Raw genomic sequence first — 22241 nt, 5'->3', positions numbered from 1 at the left:
GCTGTTCCTCCATTTATTTACAGCATTTGATCTTGAATTAATTAGTTGTAACTGACTGTCGATTGTGACTATTGCTTGATTTACTTTGTTGTGACACATTAACACTGCACACTACTGTATATTGTGACAGATGGCCCACCTTTGTTGTCTGTTTAATAGGCAAGAATTTACTTTCTGGGTAAATGCTTCATTGATTTATGGCAAGGTATTTCTGGTCTAAATGTTTAATAGAAAATAGCATTTACATTTCTGGAATGTCCTGAAAATGTTTTGGAATTCCATTGACTACTGTACAAACCCTTATTTTTATTCCTCTTCTTCATTGTTCTGTCTGTCTCATGCTGTCCTTGTTTTGTTTTATAATCTAGAACAGGATGAGAGATCATATTACATCTTCAATGTGGGCCAACCTCATTCAATGGTCAACCAATCACATGGTCTCCAGCGCCATGGAGGCACACCCCCAGTCCAACACATTGCCACCTCTCCCTCCCTGCAGGACCAACACATGGCCTATGAGCCCAGCTATGAACCTCAGGACTCTAAATACACGCCCACAAGGCTGGGCGGGGGAGGGAGTGGTCCAACTAAGGCCTTTGAGTGTCCCAGTATCCAGATCACCTCTATCTCCCCGAGCTGCCAGCAGGAGATGGAGGCCAGTGAGAATGAGATGAGAGGGAAGGGTCTGGAAAGAGAGTACCATGACCGACCCCTGTCTCGGGATCACCTGTACCTGCCTCTGGATCACTCGTACCGGGATTCATCCCTGAGTCCAAGTCCATGCAGCAGCCTTTCCTCTCGTAGCTGGTTCTCCGACGCATCATCCTGTGAATCCATCTCACAAGTGTACGATGATGTTGATTCGGAGTTGAACGAAGCAGCGGCACGTTTCACCTTAGGGTCACCGCTCACCTCGCCCGGCTGCTCTCCGCAGACTGGACAGCAGGAGGAAGTATGGCAACAGCTGCATCATCATCACCCAGCCTTTACTCACTCTCTTTCTCATTCACACGCTCATTTACTCTTGCCACGGCAATCACCCTGCCACTCACCCCGTACCAGTGTCACCGACGAGAACTGGCTGAGCCCTCGCTCTCCTTCGCGCCCCTCTTCACGCCCAACATCACCCTGTGGAAAGAGACGACACTCCAGTGCTGATATATGCTACCTGGGCTCTTTATCACCCCATCACTCCCCAACCACAACACCCGGTCCCTCACCCAGGGGCAGTGTGACCGAAGACACCTGGATTGGAAGCCCGTCGATGGGTGTATCCCCTTTCCAATGTTGTCCCTCCGAGGCTGACATCCCCTCCAAGACAAGGAAGACCTCCCAGGACTGTACAGCAGCAATCCAGCCAGGGAATGGTGACCTGGGTATGGATGATTCTGGGAATGTAACTCCTTTGCTTGACTCCCCTGCTGAGGACGGCTTGCACAGTTTAAAGAAGGACGGATCTGGAGATCAGTTTCTCTCAGTCCCATCTCATTTTACATGGAACAAACCCAAACCAGGACATTCACCAATTTTCAGGTAAACCCACTTTTTAGCTTTGAAGAGGCTTTATGAACTGGAACCATTTCTAAATTATTAGCAATACTGCTGTCATTTATGAAATGGCCAGGGTGTGCAAAGTTCATGTGGTTGAAGCTCTGACATTTTCTTTTTTTTTACAAGTGTGCAAGTTGTAGTGTAAAAAATAAAAAAATAAAGTGAATATGATATTAGAATAGTGAATGGACCAAATCTACATCTCAGGCACATGCATGTTGACTGTAGCTTTGTTCCAAAGTCTAGTGAGCACTATTACATACAGCTACATTCTAAGGTAGAATCCTAACTGAAATCGAGCCTCATACATGACTGATTTGGAACGCACTATATAAGCAGCAACACACTTAACAAATTATGCTCCACACATGCAGCAAGTTCGCTGTTTGCATGTTGTGGAGATAAGAGTGCATTACTCTAATAAAATTATTTAGCATACATTAATATTGACTATGGAAATAGTAAATACATTTTTAAGCATATATATTCATAAAAGCATGTATATTTACATTTCTTGTGTTGGAATACATTCTCTGTACCTTATCCATGAAGGAGACATGCAATGCTTAAAATTTGGTCAAAACAAAGTATCTCAGAAGGCAGAATAATAATTATGATTGTAGTGTTTTGAACAACCCGTATGTCAAGATTGTGCCCGTGATGCCTGTTTTTTTATGACACCTGTCTATGATACATATATCATCTCTTCTATGTGCACGTCATGTTTATATTTATCAATTATAGGTGATTTCACATCGCTACACACATTTTAAAGAGTTCCATCAGTCTATAATTCTTAATTTGTTTGGTACAAACGTTACCACAGTTCAAAGTGATTTTCAGAATTATCTAGCAAGGCTAGATTAAGATGAAATGTCTTCGACAAATGTCCTAGATCCAGATATACATTGTTTAAATTCTTCTGCATATAATCTTACAACATTCTTTACCGAACAGCTGTCATAGTAGATCAATGGCTAATGCACATCGTGATTTAAATATTTGCAACTTTTCAGTGTATTTTTTCTTTCTCGTAGATTTGGTTTACCTGTTAATTATTTTAAACAAATAATTTATGCAAATAACAAATAATATATGCTGCTGATAAAACTGTCTAGATAGGTACTGTAGCTCACTAGTTGTTAGAACAGAACTGCTTTTTTTTTTTTAAGAGTAGCATAAGGCAGTTGTGAATTCAGTAAGCAATGAAAATAAATGGTTAAAAGTGTGTCCATCAGATAATGCCTGTGTGTGAGAGTGTGTGTTTGTGTGCATGTTAGTCAGATGAAGGTTTTATGTGTGTGCTTGAAGTATGCTGTGAATAGCTTCAGCAGTTCTGGTGAGTTTTTTGCAGGTGGCTCATCTGGTTCGTAAGCAGGCTTTGTTCTGTGTTCATGTGCAGGCTCAGTTCTGTGTCTGTCTGGCTCTATTACCATAAATCTGTAAAGAGAGCATGTGGCTCTGGCTTACGAACATTTTCCTATCTGCTATGATTCTTGACCACACCAGCACATACAAACACACTTTATTTAACTTAGTCATGTCTTTCCATTTTAATCCACTAAATATACACCACCGGACAAAACTTTTGAAACACTTGACTGAAATGTTTTTCATGATCTTAAAATGATTTTGATTTGAAGGCATATGATTAAATGTTTGAAATTAGTTTTGTAGATAAATATAATTGTGCCACCATATTAATTTATTTCATTATAAAACAAAAAATGTATAATACAAAAAAAGTTTTTGAAATTGGACCAAATAATAAAGAAAAGATGCCAATAAGTGCCCAACATAGATGGGAACTCCTTCAATACTGTTTAAAAAGCAGTTGGTTGAGAAAATGTCAAGAGTACATGTCTGCAAATTCTAGGTAAAAGGTGACTAATTTGATGATGCTAAAATATAACACAGTTTTGATTTATTTTGGATTTTGTTTAGTCACAACATAATTCCCAAAGTTTCATTTATGTTATTCCATAGTTTTGATGACTTTACTATTATTCTAAAATGTGAAAATAATTTATAATAAAGAATAAGTGTTTCAAAACTTTTGACCTGTAGTGTAATTAGTAAATAAACTTGCTTCCACAGACAGAAAAATGCTGTCACATATGAAATATGCACACAGACACTCTCACGAGCCCCTCTCACTCCCTCAAACAAAAAGTCAAGAAAACCTGCAGTGAGAGCAGCATGCAGGAACAGTGTTGACTAACATCTTTACAGCCGTACCCTAATACAACAGAGACATGATCCTGATCCATGTTATATGAGCTCACCGCTCCTGTTGTCTGCCATCGGACCTGTATGTTTGTGTGTGTGTCCTGGCTGCTCCATCAATTAGCAGCAATAGAAAGATCTAGAAGTTTTATCTGGTTTAACAGATTGGTTTGCTATGGCAGAGAGGGTAAAGTGTTGGTGTTCTAGTGTATAATGAGTCTAGCTAGGGAGAGTGACTAAATATAACACATTTTCAGACAAAGACACTTGCATGCTCTTAGGGTTGGGTAAATATACAAAATATATTTGTGATGAAATTGATGGCCATTTAAAATTAAGCCACATTGTAAATATCAAAATACTTATAATTATCGTTTTATTTGGCAATTAAGTTTCTTAAAGACTGTAATTTTGAATTCCCTCCTTGTCTCTCAATTTGAGAGTATTAGAGCATTAATATATATATGTTTTAGCGGCTCCATGATGTTAGAGTTTGTAAGTTCGATTTTCTTAATCATTTTAAAGATTCAGTTTTGATTAACTGATTCAGAACTCTGATTAAACAATTTTAAAACAGTTTGCGTCATCATTCATGGATGTTTTCATATATTACAATGTTTTAGTAAGAATACATGTTGGTCAATATTGCTTTCTATTGCTTTGTATTGTTATATTGGGGCATATACTGTAAAAAAAAAAAAAAATTAAATATCATTCGTCTTTGTGGTCATTTGTGAAAAACTGTGGAAAACATGCCTTGGTTATTTTTAACTAGATTTTTTCACTGTGTTTTAGTTCTTTGATTAAATATTTAGAATTGACCATTTAGTTGATATAATTTTTTTTTAAATCATGCTTTTAAGCCATTTCTGAGCAAATACATAAATATTAAGATATGTATTGAATATCATTAAAGGGGAGAAAAATATAGAGATATATTTTTTACCTATTTTGCATGTATACACTTTATATTTAACACATCTTACTAGGGATGCACCGACCTAGACTAGACAAACCAATACTATGTGACATCAAACAAAATGTCAGCAGACTGGATATATTTCCAGATTACCAACATCTATGGCATAAATTCCATCATTCACACTTTTATATAGCTGTTGTTGTGTGAGCAGACAACTATTTGAGTGCACAGGGTGCACTGAGTGTTCCCAAAGGCAAAGACAAGCGATCGTATCAAAGCATATAAATGCTTTGCTTGGATGTTTCTATAAAATAAATATGAATTAAAACATCACTGACTTCCCAATGCAACTTAAGAGCATGCACACAGAGAACAGAATGCTTCAGTGTGCTTGCTCGTCTCTGCCTGTTACACTCTGTCTGCTCACTCAGTAAACACATTCATGCAAAACAAATGAAAGGAAGAGGGTTTTTTTATATAAAAATGTATTGAATGCAAATAACAACAACATTTTTGTGTGAAATAAAGAATAGTCCTCTACATTACTTTAAGGAAAAATAAACTAAAATATAGCTGCAAGCAGCGAAGACAGGCCCAAGCACCATGGGTCCATTTCCACACGGTGGCTTTCAGAAAACAATGCAAGGTGGACACATGCATTTGGCATTTGACATTATTCTGAACAAATTTGAAGTAATTTGAGTCAATATAAGAGGAATATTTTAAAGTCTGTTGTAAGAGCCACACTTCCTGCTGCCAGGTGGTGGTGCTATATCCATGACCCGAAGTAGTCAAATCTATGTGATTAGCCCCCAAGACTAAAAATACATTTCAATTTTTATCTAAATCATACATTCCACTCAGAAGATATGTGACACTTCCTGTTCCCATTTTTTACCATTAATTTAATGCTTTGCCATGGCAACACCATTCGATATACCAAAATTTGTTCACAGTTTTGCATCTTTAATGTCTTGGTGTAATGTTATCTAAATGTGGCAATAGTCTCATGAAACACCTAGGAGGAGTAGTTAAAAGTTTAGAGACTGTAATATTCCAAAAAATCCAAATATACCCGGCTTCCTGTTGGGCAGACCTAATGACTATAATTGTAAAAGTTGTCCGTCTTGATGAGAACTAAATATGTGCCAATTTTGGTGACTGAAGGTACAAACGGGGGTGGAGGCCGTCTTACACGACCATTTTAAAAGGGGGCGCTACAGAGCCCATGCGTAAACTTTCGCCCAAACCTAATGGCCAACAACTCTGATGTTTGTGCAAAATGTAATGAAGTTTTAAGTATGCCAAGTGCCTCAAAACACCCAAATATAGGAAGAAAGGAATAATAACAATATGTTGCCATGGCAACAGTATTTAAGATGTCAAATATCCCTTTACAAATTTACATCAGCAGTGTCTTGACATTATTCTAAAGAATTTTGACGCAATTCATGTAAATATAATAGGGCTATTTCAAAGATTGTTTAAAGTGCCATACTTCCTTCTGCCAGTTGGTGGCACTATGACCCATAATACCCGTGACCCGTGACCCATAATAGCTGCATAAATGTGTTCAGTCCCCATTACCAAACATACAGCTGCATTATTATCAAAATCATACAATGCATACAAAAGATATAAGGAACTTCCTGTTTCACATTTTTAGCAATAAATTTATTGTTTCACCATGCAACACTGTTAAAAATATGAAACATTATTCAGAATTTAGCATCTACAATGTCTTGGCATGATGTTACACAAATTTGGTGCCTGTCACATGAATCCCTCAGGAGGAGTATTTAAAAGTTCAGAGCCTGCGATTTTCCTGTTGGGCTGAGCTAAGGACTGTGAGAATGAAAGTTGTTCGGCTTTATGAGAATTATATATGTACCAATTTTGGTTACTGTATTTGAAATGGGGTGCTACAGAGCCCCTGATACATGCCCATTTTCAATGGGATGCTACAGATCCCCCACCCCCACCTTTGCCCTGCCCTAATGGCTGATGACTCTGATGTGTGTGCACATTTTCAAGAGTTTTCATGCATGTTAAGTACCCCCAAAATACCGAAAACCTTGAGAAAAGAAGAAGAATCCTTAGAAGAACAATAGGGTCTCCGCATTTCAGCGCTTGGGCCCTAATAATAATCCTTAGAAAAGCAATAGGGCCTCTGCACTTACAGCGCTTGGGCCCTAATGACTAAAACAAGGAACCAGTGCATCCGTACATTTATATTGCATGTATTTGATTGCAGGCTCTTTCTTCTTTCTGTGTCTTATTCTTACACATACAAACCTGGTTACAACACATATGTGATTCATAGGGAGATTGCGAGTATTGTGCCAGCATTTGGTGAGTGTTAAAGGAAAGTGTATGAAGCAACCACACAGATCTGTTTGATGTCCACGGGCCACTATTGTAACACATTCCGGTGTTTTTGGTTTCCTATGACGATCCCATTCACGTTTCCATGACAGCAGGTCTTGTACATGTCACCTTAAGCCAACGCAACGTTAGCTGATTGTTCCAGTGATTTTCAAGTAGGGATGTGCCATACTAGTTGACTAAACTGTACTGATGCTGCTAGTCTACACTGGAATTACTAGTCGGTTTATTTTTTGCCACATTAAACAGTTTAACATACATTTACGTTTGGCTTTATATTTTAACAAAGGCTGCGCTTAAAGGAATGTCATGTTAATGTAACATATATTAAATTTACATTTACATTTACATTTATTCATTTGGCAGACGCTTTTATCCAAAGCGACTTACAAAAGAGGAAGAACATCAGCGAATCATCTTAGGGAGACAGTGGTACAAAAAGTGCCATATTACAAAGTTTCACTATCATCAGAATAGTACACCAAACAGATTTAAGTGCAACAAGAAATGTAAATAATTTTTTTTTTTAGTGACCGGTTAAGTGCTTTTGGAAAAGATGTGTTTTTAGCCGTTTTTTGAAGATAGAGAGTGAGTTAGCTTCCCGGATTGAGTTGGGAAGGTCATTCCACCACCGTGGTATGATGAAACTGAAAGTCCGGGAAAGTGTTTTGGTGCCTCTTTGTTTTGGTACGACAAGGCGACGTTCCTTAGCCGACCGCAGGCTTCTGGTGGGAACGTGGCTCTGCATAAATGTTTTTAGGTATGCTGGAGCAGACCCAGTGACTGTTTTATATGCCAGCATCAGGGCCTTGAATTGAATACGTGCATGAACCGGCAGCCAGTGGAGAGAGACAAAGAGTGGTGTAACATGTGCTCTATAAATTTAATTTATAATTCAAATACTATTAAAAAAAAAGAGCAGATACAAAGTTTCATTTAACCTCAGGCTGCACATGCTTCTTCCCTCTCTCACTCGCAAAAATGCGCTGAAAAGTGGCATGAATTTTACAACGTGCATTAGATACTACAAAATATAATAGCTGTTTCTTTAACAAAATTACTCAATAACTTTTTGCCTACCATTAAAAATATTAGCTAGGATAAAAATAAGCGTATGAGAAACGAAAAACATATATATTGTCCTAAAAAATGAAATCCACTCACAGAATAAAAGTCAGTTTAACCAGTTGAGCAGTCTGCAGTTCATTGAAAAGTCCACATGATGAACTGGTAGGGACTAAATTAATTTGGGCAAAAAATAGGCACACCTAGCCTACAATAGACATTTACTAGGATACATTCAGACCATACATTTCTGATGAGCTAAATAAACATGTTAATGTCCTCCAGTGAAAGATGGGACCTGACTCACCTTAGGTCCTGCACTTGAAAAACGCCTGCATGGCTAGAATAGAAGTCGCAGGCTTAACAGATTTAAAAAGGACTCAAATGTAAAAATATGCATAGTGAGTTGCAAGCTTGAGTTTCAGAAATCAAAAGTTATTTCATATCTACTTTGCTGATATTGTGAGAGCAGGCCTTTTTCTGCACGCGCCGAGAGTGTGAGAGGAAAGAATTGCCTGCCACAATTGAGGGAAAAAGCGTGCGTGTACTGGTTACTCCAGTACAGGCTTCCTAAGCAACCATTTGGTAAGAGTCATGTTGGGTTAACCTCCTCATGGTCACTATGATGTGGTTCTTGCTCTCTGCGGGGCGTGTGGTGAGTTGTACATGGATGCCGCGGGGAATAGCGTGAGCCGCAACATGCGCTAGGTCTCCGTGGTAACGCACTCACCAAGCCACGTGATAAGATGCGTGGATTGACTGTCTCAGATGGTGAGGCAACTGAGATTTGTCCTCCGCCATACGGATTGAGGCGAGTCACTATGCCACCGCAAGGACTTAAAGTTCATTGAGAATTGGGCATGCCAAATTGGGCATAAAAGGGGAGAGTTATTTTGTCGCTGAGTAGGCTTTTTCAAGTGCAGGATAAACGCCTCAGGTGTGTCAGGTCCCGTATTTCACAAAAACATGTTGCTAGTTAATTTTGCTCATCAAAAATTTATGCTTTTGATTATGTAGCCTAGAAAATGACTGTTTTAGACTGGGTATACCATTTATTTTTTACCCTGCTGATCAAGAAGGCTATTTTCAATTATGTGTAAACTGCTTTATCTTTTATTCTGTTTGCATGTCATGTTTAGAATACATTAGGTTTATTGTACATTTTTCACAGGCCTATTTGTTTCTATCCTATAGTTATTTATTTATTTATTTTTATATAACTGTTATTGGTTGTAAAGTTTTTCACTGAACAGCTGTCATATTAGATCAATGGCTAATGCATGTAGTGATAACTTTTCAGCACATTTTCTCTTGTAGATTTTGCTTACCTGTTAATTATGTTCAACAATGTCCTGACTGTTGTAATATGTTAAGTAACTTTTACTTGGTAAATTCTATTGAGAACAGACTATTAGGGTTGCTCTCTTGGTTCTGCACTGTTCATTTAATTGTTTTCTATAAATTGAAAAATGTAAATATTCATTAGCGTTAATTCAGGGATTCAACATGACATTTGTCACGTTGAAAAGGATTCTTTGTCACTGGCAAAGAGACAAGAACAATAAATTGCTTTTGTGAGGAAAAAGCACATAACTTCATGAATTGGCCACCTGTCCACTAATCTTCAAAATGTTTTACACTCAACAATCCTATTGAAGTATGTGTGTGTATTTAAATATGTGGAGTTTACTACTGTAAACGTGGCTGTTTTTTAAGAGAAGTCACGGATGAATTTGCGACATGTAGGTGTCAGTCTACGGCTGTCCCTGATCATATGGTGACAGTTATATTAAATCAAAACATGCAAGTGCTCCCTTCATTTGACAGTGATGAATAATGTCTTTATTAAGTTAAATACCCACATGTGCAGCTTTTGAAAAACTCAAGGTAAATCCATTTCTCTAACTGAACAGGTATCAAAAAGAATCATTGCATTTTTTTTACATGTACATTGGAGTTCTATATAAATATTAGTGCTGCACGATTTGGGGAAAAAAGTCATATTGCGGTTATTTTTAAAAATATTGCGGTTGCGATTTGAACTGCGATTATAATGGTAATGTTTTCCACATGTTCAACTGCAAAAAGTCTACTGGGGTTTTCACACTTGAGATCTTTATTCAATTCAACCACAAACAAATAAATATATAAACAGTGAAACAAAGTCTTCTTCATATGCAAATGTTGCAAAAACCATCCACCGTGTACCTGTTTTTGTCCATTTTGTGATTATTTTCACAATTTTGTGATTACTAATCATCATAATTAGTTTTTGAAACAGTCAACTTCAATATTAGGGATGCTTCGATCAGGATTTTAACATCCGATATCGATCTCCAATTTTCTTTTCATCTCATCAACCGAAGCTGATCATTTAACTTTTTATCAGCAGTGCTGTCAAAACTGGTTATATGAAAGCTGCCTGCTCAATGTCACTGTTAACTAAATTTTCCTGTTGGTAAAACCATAGTTTTTGCTGTCAAAATTAATGTTGGTTGATTGAATAATGCAGTAAACACAAAATATAATTTAAAAATATAAATGTTACTCTTTATTCTAGGCCTTAAAAACTAGTAGGCTTATACAAACTATTCTTTATATAAGTAGTGCGTTATATAAAATAAATAACATTATTTGCTACACAAGATAAATACTTTTGAAAAAGTAAAAATGCTGCTCCTAAAGTCACCAGAATTAAATGCTTTAGTGCCATTTTTGCAAAAAGTTTCCAGGGGATAGGGTACCGGTTTCATGGTATACCACAGTTTGAAAATTGACTGTTATCATACCATGTACATTTGCTTATCTACGGTATTGAGAAAAAAATGCAATCGGACGGAGAATCTCACATACGCTTGCGCATCTCCTTTCCTCCTCATCTGCCTGTCAGACTCGTCAACTTGCATCTCACACACACACAAATGCGGCGGAGAAAATGTCAGAGAGAAGCGAGGTGGTCTGACATGAGTGTGTGTGTTGTGTGAGTTAAAGCAGCTTTTCTCAACTGGTCTAGTTGGACTGGGTTACGGACAGCAGGGAAAGAACAATTCCATGGTTGTCCCATTGAAGATATTTCGGCGGCCGCCCAAGTGATAGACTATTTAGGACTGCCGAGGCAGATTTAATGATAATCTCGCAAACAGCTAAAGCAGACATGGGCAATTTACTGCCTCATTTAGCCTCATTTTAAAGCGTTTTTATTTTTCATTGAATATTTCAGTTAACTTGCATTGGGACGTAACGCGTCTCCTCAAGTGTTTACCATGCTAATGGTTGCCAGATAAGAGACGCAACACCCCCAGTTTGAGATTTATACTTGTGCAAATTGGAAATATTCCGCCTATAGTAATACTTATTTTGTGCAATTTGGCAACCATGCACATGAGTGCGCTATTTCTATCTCGCTTTCCCCTTTGAACAAACTTAGTGATCTGTAGTGCAATATTCTGCTCAAGGAAAATTGTTATTCGGCTACTCTGTGTCCATTCTTGAGGCTGCTTGTGATGTTTGGTGCTACTTTGCAGGTAAACCTTCTCAGTGATTAAATTAAATATAAAAGTAGATCTCGGCATCATTGACATGCAAGCAAAAGCAAGCCAGAGATAAATATGTATTTATTATTTATTCGATTGAGAAATGTTGAAGTCCCGTTCATGTTGAGGACGTTACTTCAAAAGCTCACACAACTGATGTTATTTTTCATTTAGTATTTAATTTAACATATGAACTAGCATGCTTTAATTATATAACATGTTGTAGTTGCATGCTATTTTTTATCATGTTTTTAATTCGATTTATTATTATAATTCTGTTAGCATTCTTATTTTTTCTATTTATTTTATTTTCAAAAGGGAGACTTTTTTTACACATACTTCAATAAAATAAATGGTTTCAAGTTTCAATTATAATAACGTATTTGCTCAAAAATAAATAAATAACCCTTCTGTTTTCACTAATAATAGTGAAACCATGATATTTTCTGAGACGGTTATCATACCGTGAAAATCTCATACCGTTGCAACCCTACCGGGGGAGCATTTCCCGAGACCCTAAATAAGGGTATACTGTTTTGCTGTACCTGTGCTTCAGACAGTACTGTAAAAAGCTGAAAACACCCCTGTAAATGTGTTGCCTTTAGTTTTATTCAGGCTGCAGCATAGAGATTTCACTTCTGTTGTCACCACGGGCAAACGGATTTTAATAAAATCGCTTGGCCTTGCTGGGTTTTGCAAATATTTAGTTCAGCTCCCCCTGTCAGTGATTTAGCCCCTAGACGAATCACATCCTAAATCAAACTTTTACAGTTGTTTATGCTCACAGAAGTACTTCTGTTATTATTTCAGTGAGTTTCTCATGACGGGGAATCAGAGAGAGAGTTGTAGTGAGTTGGTATGTCTGTCACCCCTCCGCTATTCTTAATCAGTAAGTGTGTCATACATCCAACTGAAGAGAGTGAGATCTCAGCAAAACAGTCTGCATGTGTGACACACTCACCCACAAAGCTTCATGTTTTATGGTTGCAGGAAAGTGAGTAGACACAATTATGACAAAATTAAAAACAATTATATAAAACAAAATGAGAATCAGGCACTAATCCATTCATCCATCATTTATTTTATATACTGTATGCTTTACTTGGTGCAACAAAGTACTATATGTCTGAAAAAATTCTGAGTTAAAAAAAAAGCATGTTAATCTAGCTGTTCACTATGCATTTTGTAATTGCTCTTTTTTTCTGTTGGTCTATTTACAGGGCGTCATCCCTGCCTCCCCTGGACTGGCCATTGCCGAGTCAGTATGGGCAGTTTGAGCTAAAGATTGAGGTTCACCCCAAAGCTCATCACAGAGCTCATTATGAGACAGAGGGCAGCCGAGGGGCCATCAAAGCCACGTCTGGTGGACACCCTATCGTCAAAGTGAGTATCCAAAGTGGACGTCTTGCTGTTGATGAAACATTACTGACCACTGTCTACCTGTGTTGGTACTACATTTGTGACCAAAATGTCACTTATTGTACAACGCTTTAACCTGGTTCCCCTTCTGTCACTCACTCGATGTTGTGTCGATGTAGTGACACTAGGGGTCGCTCTTGGGAGCCCCAAAACACCTCAGATTTTTGAGGTGAATATTGGCAAGTGGATAGTGATAGTGCTTTTTATTTGCATGCCACTGCCCTGGACATACGGATATAAAAGGAGAAGGAATGCCCACTCTCGTTCAGATTTTTTCTTCGGAGCCGAGCGGTTGTGTGTCAGCGAGCTGAATACTACTGCAGTTCCATTCACCTCAAAGAAGCATGTGCTGTTGGATATATGGCACATTCCTCCTTCTGCAAGCCTAGTGCAGATTACACCCTGGGCGCTTCAACATCGCTTCTAAGAGCGTATATTTCTACTAAAAGAGTATATTTCCTCTTTAAGGGTAAACACATTGATGTGAACATCTCTTTAAAGACGCTTCTTTATAAAGATACCGTCCTGTCTTTGTGTGATTCCTGGATGTGGTCGTTATCTCTCCGCCTCCATCAACCACGGGCGTTGCCTCACCTGTCTGGGCAGCGATCATACTGAGGAAGCATTTGTGGATGGTTCATGTCCTCATTGCGAGTATATGACAATGACAACGTTGCGGTCACGGCTTTCCTTCTTCCGGGGGAAAGCCACTCCAGCCGCCCCCCGTGCTGCGCCTTCTACCTATGGGTACGAGGCCGGCCCGGCTGGCACTGGAGGCGATTTGGGGAGTTCAATCCGTGGACCTCCCGTTCCCCAGCATGCTCGCTTGCCCTCGTTGAGATCCGAGATGAGACCAGCTCACCTCATGGCCAGCTTATCATCTGTTTCGGAGCTTGCAAGCAGGATGAGTTCTCAATCGCTGCATCGGAGAGCGCACTAGTGATATCAGATGCCGAGAACTCGACTGGGCTGCCACCTTCGGTTCAGCCCCCGCAGTCTGATGCCTACGCAGAACTGACCGATATGCTTGCCCGGGCCGCTGCGAGTATCTGGTTGGACTGGAACACTTTGTCCTCCCCTGAGCCCTCGCAGCTAGATGATTGGTTCCTGGGTTCAGGGCGCCGCTCACGGCCACGCCCCCCATGTTCACTTTCTTCCATAAGTGCACGACGAGCTGATGAAGTCATGGAGGGCACCTACTACCTGGTTCGTCCACTCTCACTACCCTCGACGGTGGTGTGGCCCACGGGTACATGGAGGTCTCTCTGGGTGGATAAGGCAGTTGCAGTGCACCTGTGACCGCAAAATGCCGCCACCTGGCGGGATCATCCAGCACTCCCCTCCTGAGTCTGCAGGATTATGTCGTCTTTGGCGACTAAAGCCTACAGTGCTGCTTGACAGGCCACCTCCACCCTGCATGCCATGTCCCTCCTGCAAGTACACCAGGCCAAGGCACTGAAAGAGCTGCATGCGGGTAGTCCTGATCCTAATGTGCTGCAGGAGCTGCGCTCGGCAACCGACCTTGCCCTCCAGGCAACAAAGGTCCCGGCACGAGCACTCGGGCAGTTGATGTCCACCTTGGTGGTCCAGGAGCATCACCTGTGGCTGAATCTGGTAGAGATAAAGCATGCCTACAAAGTTCGCTTTCTCAACGCACCCATCTCCAATATCAGCCTGTTCGGCAACACCGTTGAGGACTTTGCCCAGCAGTTCTTGGTGGTGAAGAAGTAGACAGAGGCTATATAGCACATATTGCCCCGGCGCTGCTCAAGATCCCGTACCCCGTCTCCTCGTTGAAGGCGTCCCGCTGCGGCCGAGCCCAGTTCTCAGTCCCAGCATAGAGCCCCCCCACAGGAAACGGATGCCCCCTGCCTCATTGCCTGGCACGAGGAGCCCCTGAGACGGATGACCCAGGGAGAGAGATGTCTGCTACGGAGCTGGTACCCAGACCACTCCATGTGGGGGAGGGCTGGAAGGCAAATCTTTCGTTTCCTTTTTTGTTGTGTTTGCCGCACCCCAAATGTGCTGCAGTACCCACATTGTCAAAAAAAAGAACGGATTCCTCACTCCTTGGGTCACATAATCGATGTCCATGGCCACTGTTGCCATGCCCACCAGACACCCCACCCCCACCACCCCTGCATTCGCATGCCTGGCCACGCAACACCTATGGCCATCCGGTTCTGACCGTCCATCAGGGAATGGAGGTTAAGACAGTAACCGAGACGTTTTGGGTTGTTGTTCAAAGCCTTGTGTTCATGATATCTCACACTTAAAAAAAACATTTAAAAAAAAGTTCTTTGAACTTGATTAAATTGAGGAAAACGTTTCCATGCAATTAACTCAAAAATTTCCAACAAAAAATTTGTAGTTCTAGTTAAATTCATTTTGGCAGACCAACTATCTAAGATCTAATTAATTTACATAAATTTTACTAACCATAATTTATGAAAGGTGAGCAAGTGTAACGACAGTGAAACTGTTGCACTGTTAGTTTGACTGCAACTGATTACAGAGCTAAGCAGCCCTCAAATCAAACATCACCAAAATGAGTCCATCCTCAACCTAAGAACATGTGCCAATCTTCACCACAATGGTAACACCAAAAACTCCAGCATAACAAACAATTCTTTTAAAAGCCAATGTAACACAACATTAAACATGACCAAATCTCTTCCTATTCTTATCTTACTCAAAAATGCATAAAATAACACTTTTGGAAATGGAAATCCCCTGGCCAGTTTCATCAATGCTACAAAAAGTATTAATGTAGTCCTAACTCAAATTGATTAAGTAAACTTTAATTTTACACATTTTATTAGATTGAACATAATGAAATTAAGATAAAATGTTCTAGAATTGTGTTGCTTTAGATCATTTTAATTAAGTAAACTGAACAACCTGCAAAAATCCTTTTTTGAGTGCAGTACACATTACGCTCACCACAAAAGTGGGAACAGAGCATGACACCATCGGTTCCCTCACAGGAAGCAGAACTTAAGAAGCAAGACCACACAGAAAGAGTCTGCTGTGTGGCCTAGTAACCTCATTACTGATCGTAAAATTCCTTTTACTGGGTAACAGCTAGTGAGTGTGTGTTATAGTGTCAGCTAGATCTATGTAAACAGTGTAGCTCAGTCTGATTAAGGTCTTTATATCATTCTGACTCCTTCTGTGCTACTTGTACCAGTTGTTGTCAGTTGGCAGTGTGCTTCAGTAGAGGGGATGGCATTGTTTATGTAAAATGAAGCCCAATTAGTATCCTGCTGTATCTTGTGATACTCTTGATCAGATAGGTAAGCTTACCTGGCACTCCCCTAAGGCTAGTTCTCCTATAGAAAGAGAGAGCTTGTTGCTAAATATTTTATGGTCATGGAAGCAGTGGCCTCTTTTGTGGCAGCCATAATGAAGCCCATGCACAACTCTGGAACCGAGATCAATTAACAGGTAAGGAAGAGAAGAAGGCCTTTCCTCTGAATCATAATCTCTGGCTTTTAATGGTCCAGTAGACAACCACAATTACAGGCTTGCATTTCTGCCACATCACACCTAAGTCTTGTGTCTTAGGGGTCATTAATTGGCCACCATTCCTCCTTTTTCAGTACCTTCTTTAGGTTACCTACATGATCAGCTTTCATGATTGGTGGTCTCATCTCTTTTATAGGGCTGCCTTTACAACATCCTTTGTGTGTCTGTTCAATGCTTTTTGGTTAGTTTGGGCCATTTATATTTTTTTATTATTATTTGTATTTCTTTTTTTCTCCCCTTTTTCTCCCCAATTTGCAATACCCAGTTCCCAATGCGCTCTTAGTCCTCATAGAGGAGTAGTGACTCGCCTCAATCTGGGTGGCGGAGGATGGATCTCAGTTGCCTCCACGTCTGAGACCGTCAATCCGCGCATCTTATCACATGGCTTGTTGAGTGCATTACCGCGGAGACCTAGCACGTATGGAGGCACAACTCACCACGCACCCCACAGAGAGTGAACCACATAATAGCGACCACAAAGAGGTTACCCCATGAGATTCTACCCTCCCTAGCAACCGGCCAATTTGGTTACTTAGGAGACCTGACCGGAGTCACTCAGCATGCCCTGGATTTGAACTCCAGGGGTGGTAGTCAGCATTTTACTCGCTGAGCTACCCAGGCCCCCAGCTTTTTTTTTTTGTTTTTTTTTGTTTTTTTGGACTTTAAGCCACATGGTCAGGAGTTCATATAAAAGCAAATCACATCCACACAATCTCATCAGTACATGCTAAATATTTCAGTAGTCTCCAGATATCTCTGGTGTAGTCTGATCTCTGTGTGTTAATAGGACAGGTTTTTACATGTTACATGATAAAAAGTAGAATGTGTCTAAAGATGTATAAGTACAATGTTAATCAGGACAGTAATTGTGTAAAGTGTAATGGAATTTAAATTGGCACACTTATATTTGTGTTGAGAGCTGAACATATAGACTAATAGGGCGATCCAAAAAATATTTTTACAGGTGTATAAATGTTTTTCAACCATACAAGTATGTATTATAGAAATTTTACAAAATGTTGTAAACCATGTAATGGTCATGCATAATACAGAGGGTTAGCTGTGCTTGAAAGATTTAGTCAGAGAAATGGGTAACATATGTAATTTATATTGTGAGTTTGTACAATCAAAAGGGATGGAACGAAATGTCGAATTTCAGTATATTGCGAACCAAAAAAATTACGAACCATATCGAGGCAAACTCGATATTTCAAAATTTGAAACATTGTTTTCTGTCCATGTGATCATAAATGAAATGACCCGTCAATCTCTCTATCTCTACCCATACTGCACTCTTTTTTACACTGTTATATGGTTCACACAAGGTCCTTGAAGTGCTTAAAGTGCCTGATATTTTTAGATTTTAGAAATTTAAGTGCTGGAATACCTGGAAAATTGTCTTTTTTTTGTTGACAAGTGCTTGTGATTAAAAACTGACCATTTCTTCCATGTGTTATGTGTTCAAAGATGAAATCCCACACTCCACTTTCATTGAATGATGTGTCTTGTAATATCCTTTCTGTTCTATACAGTTTAAAACACAGAGACCTCTCTCTCGTCAATAAATAAAAATAATTCTGCCATACATTAAGTGTTATCATATCGAATCGAGATAATATGGACTCGTAAATATCGTACATTGAACCGAATCTTGAGAACGATATCGTCGCATCCCTAACAATCAATTATTTGGACGACTGCTGCGGTGAAGCAGTTATTACCCAGTAAAAACAGATGACATCTCTGAAGGACATCAGCATCAGAGTCATATTGTGTGACACCATATAAAACCACCTTTTACATTTTTTGTCAGTGGTACTAGTGCTGGGTATTACCAGGCACCTCACAATACGATATGTATTGCAATACTTGTCAAGACTCAATATATTGTGTAGCATATTTAAGCTACTGACACCTATGCAGATATGCAGATATACAAACAGACAGTGGATCCAGCAAAACTACTATTAACTCAAGATTAGAATCGAGTGAAACAGTTGAGTTTGGGAATTTAAAAAATTATTATTTACTTTTTAACAATAACAAAACACTTTTTTTTGTTTTTTAACTATACATTTTAGACCTTTAAAGACAGACCTGCCTTGAACTTTAAGATTAAGTCATGTTATGCTTCTGTGGAATCTACAAGTTGTGCTTTCAACAAAAAATTGGTTTAATGTTAAATTTCTGGTTAAGAACTACATTGCCCATTATTACAAAGACAGATTTACATTTATTTACATTTGTGCATTTTGCAGTCACTTTTATACAAAGCAAATTACAATGCTTTCAGGGTATACTTTTTTCTTTTTTTTTCTTTTTTTTTTTTTTTTTTCAGTTTGTGTTCCTGGGAATTGAACCCATGATCTTAGCAATGCTAGTGACTTGTTCTACCATTTGAGCTGGTAGAACAAGATTCACCAATCAGACCACTGTGACCATGGAATTGGAAAAACCAGTCTCCCATCACTCTCAAATTACTTATGAATATTTAGCAATAAGCTTAAGAATATGTGACTGTTGATAAATCCCAATGAAACATAAAAATATTGGGTATAGACTGATCCTATAACTCATTTTATTTATGTATTATTTTTAAGGTTTGTGTTAATTTTGACTCTTTGGTCCTTTTTTATTTTATTTATTTATTTATTTTTGCTTTTTTTAAAGCCCCTATTCCATTTGGGAAAATCTGCATACGAAAACTTTCCATACCTTCAGACCTTTTAACCGAGCTGCAGTTTACGATAATGTTTCCCATGATGCTTTCTGGGGCAGGCGATGCTGGAGCCCTAGGCTGCTACTGTGTAGTATCTGTTGTTGTGACGTCAGCGGGCAACACCACAGACTCCATCTGTCCCAGGAGTGAGCTTCTCTGTGGTGACTGGATCTTAGAGACAGAGAACAGACTCACCGAGGCATGTTGCTGTCAGCAGAATTTGTGCTGCCAATTAGCCAGAAGGACAGACCCATACACCTGTACTTCAGGTGTAAACTATCATCAGCACTATGTTTTAATGTATGCATGTATGCATGTATGTATGACTTTTTAGAAAGGAAGAGAGGGTGAAAAAAACAGACAAATCTGTTGATGGACTGATACTTTGCCAGACTTTTCCCCACGCTTGTTCATCTATTATTACTGAAGGATGCAATAGCTGTGCAGGGATAGATTGACCAAAAATTATTTGTACTTTTGACTATAAGCATAGCATAATGTGTGGTAATGTGTAAAGCCAGCCAATGAGATTGGAACTTGTTGTTTTGCAAAAGAAAATGTTTGTGTTCAATATGAATTTAATGGTCTGTGAAATCAATGTGGGAGTCTGAGGCTGAGACTATCAGTGGACAAATAGACAGACTGTTGAACGGGAGAGATATGACCTGAAAAATCTGATAGTGTGTATGGATGTGTATGTTTGTGTGAATGAATGCAAATGTTTGCATGTGTGTATGTGCGTGCGTGCGTACGAGCGTGCATGCGTGTGTTTGTGTGTGTATGGATACAATAGTAAGTGGATACAATTGTGTGTTTCTCCCGCTGCCCTCTGCCTTTTGTTGCAGCTGTGATCAAACATGCTGTCAGTCACACATGTCAACCTCTGCTCTGTACCACTCTTCATCCCAGAGCAAAACGATCATCCCCAATTGGTGCGGGCCAGTGTGTGTGTGTGTATGTGTAATAATGAGTGGGTCAGTTATGTGGATGTTTGGCCTAACACAACAACGTCATAAGGTTGGGTTGTGAGGTCATAAAATTTGCTTTGAAGGGGCATTAACAATATAATCTTACAACTAGAAACACACACGCACTCATATCCTCCAGCACTTTAGTTAATGTGTAAGAAATCAGAGAGACAATTTTTGGTGAAAACTAGAAATGTGTGTATGCGTATCTGTCAGTGGATTATAAGTCAAGCTGCCATAACAGAAGGCTGAGGATTGCAGCGTACAGTAGCCAGACAAACACCAGCAAAGCAAAGTGACAGTGTTTACTGCTAGTGTTTGGACTGGGCTGATTCACAGAACAGAGATCTACGCGGAATGCTATATAGTGCCATACAAAACTTTTCAGGTCTCTCTCTGACCAACTATTATAGGGGGCTAACAAAAATCAGCTCACCTGTTGCTAAGAGACATGTAAGTTCTGAACCCATCTGGTGTAGACTGCAATTGTGTGTGTGTGTGTGTGTGTGTGTGTGTGTGTGTGCGCACACGCTTGAGAGAGAGATTACAATTGAACTGTTTACATTTGCTGTGGGATCTGTTCATGTGTTTTATTCTCTTAGGGTCACTTGTGCCTTTCTCTCAGGGCATTTATGTGAATAAATAAGCTTAGTGGAATCAACACAACACACAAAGGTGGAAACCAGCTTTATAAAAAATAAGTTACCTTGTTTTATTTCTAGGGTAAAAGGAAGATACTTATATCATTTGGCGTAAGCCCCGTCCTATAGTTCAGCACTCTGATGATGCTTGAAAAATCAGATCCTGCCGGATGCGATGACGGCAGGGGAGCAAAGCTTATCCCGCCCAGGATGGGACCTAAAATGGTGGAGATTGGGTGGGATGGGGGGTGAAAATACAGAAGTATGCAAACAAAGAGAGGCACCTGGCAGGCTTATAAAGTGGAGGTTGTATTATGATTGGATGTTATGCCTGATGAATAAATCCCAAGATCTTCCTGCTAGAACTATGCTTACATTTCTATCAGAAAGACACAAGATTATTGGAATAATAAGAATTAAAGATACTTATTTAATTTGGAGGCAATGAAGGCAGGGGTGTGGAGCTTACCCCAAAAGGAATTAGGACATAATTGAACCTCCCAAAAGAAAATACAAAACCAAATAATACAACTTGGGACAATGACCAGGTCTTCAGAGGATGAGGGACAAATTGTGAAAGTAAAGGAATATAAATGAATGACGCAAACATAAGCCTGTAAGGCTGTACAACATGCTACTATTGTGCCATACTCTGCAGAAGGAGGCTAGCTTATGAGAATTGTAGAGCCCCTGTGAATGGGTGTGCCTTGTTTGTGCAACATCTTTGCAGAAGGGAAAAATAATGCTTGTTAATGAGCCCTTGCTTGGCTTGGTCCTTGCAAAAAAGGGGTGCACGGTTGTGCAATGCCCCTGCAAAAGCACTACAATAAGGGTGACGTCAAATAAACAATGTTTGCGTTTGAGTCCTACAATAAGGGCACCATCGTTTGTGCAGAACCTCTGCTGTAGGACAAAATATTTTTTTGCATTCGAGCCCTAGATAAGGGCAACGTTGTTTGTGCAATACCTTTGCAAAAGAATAGCAACATTTGCGTTTGAACACGATTAGTGCTAGACAACGTTTTGCGTTTGAGCCCTACGATGAGGGCTCTTTTATATAAACCTTATTTGCAGTGTTGTAAGACACTTAAAAGCACACCTGAGACATGCCACAGTTGTGGCTTCTAAACAGCACATGAGCACTCCTTAGAAGATGTACTGAACCAACAACAGAAAACACCCCGTGGTTGCTGTGTCGTGTGACGCTTAGTCAGACAGCAGAAGACAAGCCACAGTTGCGGTGCCTGGATGGCACATTTGCACTGCCAGCAAGTTTGTGCTGCC

At 39.6% G+C, this 22241-nt stretch overlaps 1 protein-coding gene across 3 annotated transcripts in view; it reads left to right on the top strand.

The window, feature by feature from the left end:
- The window catches only part of LOC127632302 (nuclear factor of activated T-cells, cytoplasmic 3-like), a 131218-nt gene that overhangs the window by 45521 nt on the left and 63456 nt on the right, over nt 1–22241 (top strand). For 2 of the 3 annotated variants that reach the window (XM_052111014.1, XM_052110869.1), the window contains exons 2-3: nt 369–1533; nt 12903–13065. In XM_052111014.1, the coding sequence (XP_051966974.1) occupies nt 369–1533; nt 12903–13065 (1328 nt within the window). The remainder of the gene's footprint in view (nt 1–368; nt 1534–12902; nt 13066–22241) is intronic. The other variant, XM_052110936.1, reaches the window with a different exon arrangement.

The sequence above is a fragment of the Xyrauchen texanus genome, chromosome 1, assembly GCF_025860055.1.
Source record: "Xyrauchen texanus isolate HMW12.3.18 chromosome 1, RBS_HiC_50CHRs, whole genome shotgun sequence".
In the NCBI taxonomy this organism is placed as follows: domain Eukaryota; kingdom Metazoa; phylum Chordata; class Actinopteri; order Cypriniformes; family Catostomidae; genus Xyrauchen; species Xyrauchen texanus.
The sequence above is the reverse complement of the archived record's forward strand: the minus strand, read 5'-3'. Positions and strand labels throughout refer to the sequence as shown.